Genomic DNA, 8508 nt, shown 5'->3' with positions numbered 1-8508 from the left:
TCCTATAGTCTGCAATGCTTTACTGTTAAAAAGCAAAACAAAACAAAATTAAATCAGACAGGGAAAAAAATGAATAAAAACACTTTGGCAGATTATTAATTTTTAGTTACAATCAAGTAGTAAAGAAATCCAGTGCTCTTGTGTACAAATAAAATTCATATATGGTCTACACTCTGGTCTTTTTTTACTCCTGGAAGCTAATATATACACATTTTTTACAGAAATGTTTAAAACATCATTATCAAAAATTTTCAGTTGTATGAAAACCTATTTATAAGTCATGATTCAAAACCATTGGACTGCAACAAACACCCATTCCCCTCCCCCCAGGTACTCATCTACACAGTGCAGAAGGCTTCTTGAAAAGTTTGTGCAACAAAGAGCGTAGAAAATGTCTCCATTATGGCTGTGGGAATGAAGGTAACCTAGAACACAGGATGTTCCCCACCCCGTCCCTGTTTTTTTTTTTTTTTTTTTTTTTTTTACACTTACAGGTACAAAAACAAGCCTGAATGATACTGTTGTTGCTTCTTTCAAGTAATACATCACATGGAAATGGGATCTAGTAAATGAATTGTAAATCAAACTCAGTCACAGTCATACAATACAGAAAGAACAAAAACAAGTGTCAACTGTAAATGTTATGGAGAGTCACCAAGGTTCCTTTCACAGTAAAATAATTTCTCATTGTCACTCCAGAGGAAAAGAGAATTGGGTAATGTTGAGCTTGTGAGGACTGTACAAGGACCTTTGTTTCATCCAGATTAGTCGAGAGGAAAATTAGCCCTTTCTAAAGCAAAGTGATGGTTTTTGATGGGAAGTGAGTGAGTGAGTGAGTGAGTGAGTGAATGTTAGTCACAATGGCGAATGGTGGAGCAGCATGACTATGCCCTAGTCGACACGGCCATTCAAAATGCATAGAATAAGAGTATGAGAGGAATGTTCGCATGGTCGACTCGAGGACAGTTGAAACTAGTCTGGAAACCGGTTCCAGTAGTAGTCATCACACATCTACAAATCTGTACAATAAACCCTGTCCCCTAACGCCTAGAACCAACATCATGTAAAGGCTTCATATTCTTTTACACACAACAACTGAGGGGTTTCAACACAATCCAAAAATACCACTGACACGTACCACCGGGGTCAACATGTAAAACAGCCAGAGAGAGGGTACCAAAAAATCATCACCAGGTTCTGCGGAAGAATTTCCATAAACCTGTACAGTACTAAGCAAGTTAGCACATTCTGTACAGAGCTGAGATGTAAAAAAAGATTGGACCAAGTAGCAAATGGGATCAAATTTGAACACTAGGCCCACAAAGCTGCCCTACTCATTGCTAACCGTCACTGTAAACCCTGGCTCATAGCTAATGAGTGGGCTAATAAGCACGTTGTTAATGCCTTTTTTCATCACCTAAAACGATGAATGTTGCATGATTTCTCTCCATGTCTGAAGCAAAATGCCTCTCAGTAGGAAATTAACAAAGGACTGCACAACACTGCCACCTACCGAGTCTGCAAGAAACAACAAGTGTTCAGCTGCCAGGTTGAACTCTTTGTTTTACAGACAACCTTCATTTATGATCCAGCCACGTCACAGAAACCCACCCACCGTCTCTCCCTGCCTCTGATTCATGATATTGAGAGACCACCTCCCTCCTCGAGGTCTCTGTTCAACACGCACAGCTTCAAATGAGAGCAGCGGCGTCACGCACGCAAATCACATCACAGCGGAGCTCAAAATGCAGCTGAGGGAGTCTCTGCAGACACACGCGGCCACCCACACAAAACGGCTGATGGGAGAACGGGGCACAGTCACACTACCCTTCCCATGCAGCACTGCCCATCTCATCATACCACCACTCACGTATGGATTTACTCCGCCTTCCTGCTCGCTGGTCAATATGCTCTGGCTCTGGTTCAGCTCTCAGCCGGAGTCGAGATAAGAACGAGAATAAGATGCTCAAATAACCCACCGTCCATCCACGGTTAGCGATCCAAGAATGGTTAGAGATAAACGACTTCCCATTCGTCTCACTGAGGGGTGCGGACAGAGGTTCCGATGTCCTGGAATTCTGCATCAACTCGGAACACCTCCATGGGACCGAGCAGAGGCTTTGATCTATGACTGCAATCAATCAGGCAATCAGTGCTCAGTAAATACATGGCGCTGCCATATGGCCTCACTGCAAACTAAAGCAGGAGGCAGGAAACCATCACAGAATGGTGAGTGTGTGTGTGTGTGTGTGTGTGTGTGTGTATGTGTGTGCTGGAACATGCATGAAAGGATATAATTGTTTGTGTGTGTGCTGCATTGTGAGTGTATATATATTTATTTGGAAGGTGAAAAAGAGGAAACCATTACGAATTTGACCTTCAATGCAGAACGTTAGCTGAAGCACGTTTAAATTACACTGAAATTCTGAAATTCTGGACTTCACGTGTAGGCTCAGTTTGACGTAGGAGATCTGAAATGGAGAAAAATTATTGTACATTTGTAATGTCAGAACTCCCAAATTTCCAGTGTGTTTTCTGACTTTTGTCTGTACAGAATGTGTGTATCTCAGTAGTTTCATTATTTTTTCAGTTCAAATGGGGTCCTGTTGAGAGTGTGAAAAATCCAGTGAGGTCTGAAATCCAGTGTATGACAGAGCTGGGTCAGCATAAAGGCCCGAGCCTGAGTCTGCTGCAGGATGGAAGACTTTTGGGAAGAGACCCTGACCGGTGCTGGAAGCTGATCCTCTTGGTCTAAGATTCAGGTTGATGGGGCAGCCTGTTTTTCTCTTTAACTTGTCATCTAATGAGCGTCCTCTGAAAGAACAGTGGTTTCTACACTTCCCTCTCTGTGAGGTTACTGTAACAAACACACACACACACACATACACACAAAAATACACAGACACACACACCAACCAGTATGTGCCTGGGCTGAAAGTCTAACGCCCCATCTGCCCTTACCCTTTCCCCACACCAATTCATTAACTTTTGTGTACCTCTGATTCCAGCAGAGCGGATTACCCATAATCCCCTCCCCAGAGTTCTGCCTCGTGGCGGTCCTGCGGCTCTGCCCGCCGGCGTACGGCTGCCCATGCTTCGCTGGTGCCCACACAGATGCCACATGTCAGCAGATGCACCGATCTCGCTTATTATATTCCCACCAGCAGCATTGGGAGGCAACAACAATGAAGCTTTAGTGCATTAGAGCCACTCCCATGGCTGCAGTGGGCAGAGATGATCTGAGGGTTAGTTTTCCGTTAGGAAGCCCATGTCACTATTCCTAATGAGTAGTGTTTAGTAGGACAGCACTAAGTACTAGCAGTAGTTGTGATAGTAGTCGGTTACTCTACAGTTATGAGAGGCTGCTCTCAGGGACGTACCGTTGGAGCCACTCACACCTTCAGAGGAGAGCAGGACCCATGTCCGCTGGACAGCTCAGGACTGAGGGAGGAGTCTGGGTGTGTACATTTTTTTTACGAGCATGTGGCCGCTTGTCCCAACTCTGATGCCTCACTACTGTGAGGGGGGAGGGACGAGGGAAGTGTGGGGACGTGGGGGGGGGCAGGCATACAGGAGAGAGTGTCTCAGGGGTAGCCGTCATCGTCCAGACTGAGGGCCACGCGCTGCGGAGAGCAGATAACATGCCGTTAAACACAACGCATGGACAGAGAGAGGGAGAGAATCGAGAGAAAAGCAAAATGAGAGATGTGAGGGTCCGATGTGGAAAAGGACAAAGGACACTCAGATAAACGGTATGCAGATCCCTGCAATTCCAGTTCCAGTCCCGAGGCTCTCTGATGTCTCTATCTAACACAGCGGAGACACGCAACTGAGAAAAAGCCCCCCCCCAGGCTCCATGGCAACCACTGTAACCACTGTCGCCATGCCAACCTAGCTGAGTTAACCCTTCCTTCCGTTCTCCTGTCAGCTCTCCCCAATTTGATAAACATAGAATCACACATAAATAAACATGTGGGAAGGATTAATAAATAATCATAAATAATTCACTTCAGTGTAAGATTGTCCTGTCATCTAAGGTGCTGATTATCACGTTTGTCTGGGAGAAAACTCACAACTCAAAGCCTTCAAAGGTAAAGAGCCACTTACTGCTGACTGCAGCCCAGAGCAGCGGATTCCCATTACAAACCAATGAGACAATCAAAACTCATTAAGACTTAACAGAAAAAAAGCAGCTGAATTCACTCTGTAAATGGGTGGTGGGCTCAGTTTGTGTGCGTGAGAGTGCGTGAACGTCTGAGGCTGTCATCTTTCGCGGCAGGCCCCAGGGTCCCTGCCGGTCTCTGCCCATCACCCCAACCCCACTCCGGTGTCTCACTTGGTGGTGGATAGCATGGGTGCACCAGAGTACCAGTGCGCTGCGGGGTCGGGCATCCCGCCCCCCAGGGGGAGCGCTAGGAAGGGCTGTCGCGCGCTGCCACTCACAGCGGGGTAGATGTGTCCGATCTGCTCCGTCCGGCCGATGTGTATCTCGTCGTCGTCGTCCTCTGTGGTCTTGCGGTAGACGGGGTTGTCGAAGTTCATGCTCTTGGTGTTCTTCCTCCGCCAGTTCCGCCACACCAGGTAGCCGCCGGTGCACAGCAGGCCGATGACCACTGTGGCAAGGATAGGAACTGCATGCGTTTAACACACAGCCAACACACACGGCGGGAGCGTTAACACAGCCAAAGGACAAGGAGCAGCGAATGACACACACACACAATTCCAAATATGTATTTAAAGTATTTCATGGGCTTAAGTAATAAATATTGATTCATACAATTAAAACAAATAAATCACAAATAGCATTCATATTTTTATATACTTTAAATACATACATTTGATGAGGGTCTGACTGTGAAATTTGAATGCAATAACAACACATGAAAGCGCAGTGGTATATGCGTGTATATGCGTGTATATGTGTGTGATTTGTTGCAGCTGGTTTTATATTCCAAGTGCAGTGATAAGTGTGCCCGGTGTCTAAGAGGCAGCAGGCTGGTTGCTCCTCATTTAAAATGTCAGCCCGCTGGACCAGTCCCCTGATGGGGCTACATAATTGCTGTTTTGCACATGATTCTGCTTTTCCCCCACCACAGGGCCTCCACTATTTTTTCTTCACTTGATTAAATACACTTAAGGCCTTCTGTGTCTCATTTTGTATTACGTTTTATTGTGCCTACATATTTTTAAATGTTGTCAATTCAAATGCTGTGGCTCATTTCATCACCAATTGTATTCAACATATAAGATCTATGTCTTTGTAAAACTGAAAATGTGTGTATTTTTTTAACGACAACTTGCATGTCTGCCTGTAAGTGTGGACCTAGTGAGTATGTCCTTCATTTTCATCCCCTCCATAGACCCATGCTGCTGGGTGGGGGTCTCAGCCTTACAGTGATTAAGAGAGGACTGGTGGGTCTAAATCACGCAGCAGGGCTGAAATTGGATTTCAAGGACGATAACTTGCTTCAATGCCCCCCAGTCGCTCAAATATGCAAGTAGCACAAGGTCATTTTGAAAGCTTTGCTCTTATTCACACCTCTGCGTACAGGACCACCCCTATGCCAGACGAGGTGCGCGGGAGTCCCGAAACAGTGACATTACAGGGAATTGTCATGCATCGGTAGAGGAGGAAAGACTGGGGGGTGAGGATGGGAACATGGGCGGCGGCAGAAAGCTGGGTTGGGTTGAGCTCACATGTCATGCAGCTATACCTACCTATGGGAATGACGATGCCCAGAACCGCTACTGTTATGTTGCTGCCAAGAAGGTAGTTTTCACTTTCAGCTGCAGGAAAGCAGAAGACATTGTTTTTTTTTTTTAAAGAAACCCTGGGTAGAAAAGGGGCATTATTTTGTGCTTTGGGAAATCCTGCCAGCTTCTGTTGTCATGCACAGCAGCTCTTTGGCAACATGGCTGTACCTTGACAAGCAGCATAGAGAACACTGAGACAAAGACTTTTCAATTGGGGAAGAGAGAGAGAACGGAATCAGTGAGATCAAAGACAAAGCAGTGGCAAGCGGCAACAGGAGCAAGTGTGAAGAGGGCTCAGTAGCTGAATCTTCTTTCCACTTGTCAGTGTGGAGTGCAGGGGCCAATGGCTTTGGTCGGATGCGGCAACCCTGATTGTGCTTGCTCTAGGGCCTTAACCATTTCCTGACCTCGCCTATCCCCCACACCCCCTTCCACAATCCCGCCTTCGCCACCTCCAACACCAGTTTCTGCTGAGCCCAGCCTTTCCCAGATAATAAATCCAACCGCAAATCTCACAATTAGCGCAAGACCGGCCATTAGCGCTACTGTAATTAGAGTCCGATAATGGAGTCTTGGATGGAAGATTAAGAAGAGTGGGTAATGCTGCAGCAGCATACAGATTGGGCTTGATTGCTCCAAAAAAAAAAAAAATCAACTTCCTCTGAGATGAACAAGAGAGGAAAAAAAAAGATTGATGATGTTCAGTGTGACATTTTGCTTTAAAGCCTGCATGGTCAAGCTGTCATATTAAGCAGTCAAACCACTCTGAGCCGGCAAAGACACGCTGATTAACCTACAGACATGATTAAACGGATACGAATAGACCGATTTTTGTATTAAAAAAAGCACCCGGGTGATTAAAATTAACACCATCCTACTAAAGAACCTACAGGGGTTTTTCGCTAAATTGCGCACTTTTGTAAATAAATAAATAAATAAAATAAACCTCGCATTTCCTAACAGTGGCATATCTGTACAATAAATAGAGGAGCTGAGCAGATTAGAAACATTATTAAAACTTGTCCTGCGAATAACACCATCTGTTTTTTTGAAGGGAAAAATCCTTCCGCAAACAGATTGGCAGTCTGCTCAGGGAAGATAGCGAGTTTCATTTTCGAGTTATTAGAGGAGGAGAGTGCCACCGAGGCACACGCCCACATGTGATCCAGGCTGACGGGCCTAGCTCGCAACGGAAAATCCGGTCACACTCAACGATGTCCTGCATGCCGCCATCCTTCATCTCGGGTCGAACTCTTTTCTTCTGTCACTAGGGCCATAATTCACCTGAACAGCCAAAGTGTGCAAACTAAGAGCGGATCGTTGCACGGGTGAAAATCAGAACTGTGAAGACGTGGAAAACCGTGGAAACCTTGTAACTCTGGTACACGATTTTGCCTCTAACGTATTTTACAGTTCCTCTGGTTCCATCTCTCTGCGCTGTTACCCATGGGCCCTTTTACCTCTCATTAGCATATGGCAGTGAACTGAGACACTTCAGCACCCAGCATTTATCATTCAATCCCACATGGCTTTACTTTCATCTAACCACAGAAATAAACCCTCGTATCACGTCTCATTTTTAGTTGTTTAAACAGCCCTTTTTACGAACCTCTCCTGGTGAAATCCTGAACAGATGCATCATCATTCATCCCACTATCATTGTATTCTGCTTTAGTATAGGATTTTTTACGGATTTTATGTGGTTGACAGTGGCCGTGTGGTCATGCATCCTGTTTAATCCAGTTAGAGGGAGGGGTGTTGGGGATGAGACGGGTTGGGGCCGTGTTCATCAGACAAGGCTGGCTGCTCCTTCTCGCTGCCTGTGCGCTCTAATTCAGACGGCGGAGCCCGTGGCCGGCACGCCTGCTGATGAAGCGCCATCCATCACTCCCAAGTGGCCCCGCACGGCTCCGCAAGCACATTCTGCAGCAGATTAACATTCAGCGCTGCCTGAGCGCAGCTTCACATGGGACTAATCTAATTCCTGTAACTATTAAAAGGTCTTAAAGTTTATTTCTGCGCCCTGATCTGGGAAAGTCTGGGAGATTAGGTGCAAGAAGTTGTGGCGAAAGAACAGCATGTGGGATCAAACAAGTTGTGGGTCTACTTCCACACACACATATGCACTTGATCTTAAAAGCAAGGACAGTTGCCTGTAGCATTATATAATATTATGACAAATATATAAACATATATAAATATATAACAAATATAATAATTATAATAACGCTAACTGATAATGGTTGAATTTATCATATTAAACCATCCATAATGGTTAAATGCAGAAATTAAAACATAAAAGTGCAATTTGGGTTCAGCACTTACCACGGTGTGAAAGATTGGAGTTCTCCCGTTGAACACTACTGTGGGTGGAGGATGTCTGGCTGCTTGTGCTCCAGATGGGGGTGAAGGAGGCACTGGTAGATCTGGGTACAGGTGGGGGAGGCATTGTAGACGATGTAGTGGACTGGGTGCTGGTGGATGATTGTGTGGTGGACCTGGCTGTGCTGGAACTTGTAGTTGTTGCAGAAATAGTAGTAATGGTAGCAGTTGTAGTAGTAGTAGTAGTAGTAGTTGTGGAGGCTGGGGTTGTAACTGGAGTTGTAGTGGTTGTGCTTGGTTCGGGAGTTATTGTGATGGTTGTGGAAGCTGCCGTTGTTGTTTTGGGTTTAACTGCTAGACAGACAGTAAGATCTTTTTTTACATCAGATTTACTTTCACCAAAATAACATGAATTGAGATGTAGAAAAAGAA

General features: G+C 45.4%; 1 protein-coding gene across 6 annotated transcripts in view; it reads right to left on the bottom strand.

The window, feature by feature from the left end:
- Positions 1-447: 447 nt before the first annotated feature.
- Positions 448-8508, bottom strand: part of lrp8 (low density lipoprotein receptor-related protein 8, apolipoprotein e receptor) — a 115534-nt gene continuing 107473 nt past the window's right edge. The window contains exons 16-19 of one of the 6 annotated variants that reach the window (XM_029000979.1): positions 8080-8430; positions 5719-5787; positions 4444-4631; positions 448-3623 (exon numbers count right to left, since the gene is read on the bottom strand). In XM_029000979.1, the coding sequence (XP_028856812.1) occupies positions 3585-3623; positions 4444-4631; positions 5719-5787; positions 8080-8430 (647 nt within the window). In that variant the 3' untranslated portion in view covers positions 448-3584. Of the gene's footprint in view, positions 4632-5718; positions 5788-8079; positions 8431-8508 lie in introns of all 6 variants that reach the window. The other 5 variants (XM_029000981.1, XM_029000982.1, XM_029000976.1 and 2 more) reach the window with 5 other exon arrangements.

Source organism: Denticeps clupeoides, chromosome 13 (assembly GCF_900700375.1).
Source record: "Denticeps clupeoides chromosome 13, fDenClu1.1, whole genome shotgun sequence".
Taxonomy (NCBI): domain Eukaryota; kingdom Metazoa; phylum Chordata; class Actinopteri; order Clupeiformes; family Denticipitidae; genus Denticeps; species Denticeps clupeoides.
The sequence above is the reverse complement of the archived record's forward strand: the minus strand, read 5'-3'. Positions and strand labels throughout refer to the sequence as shown.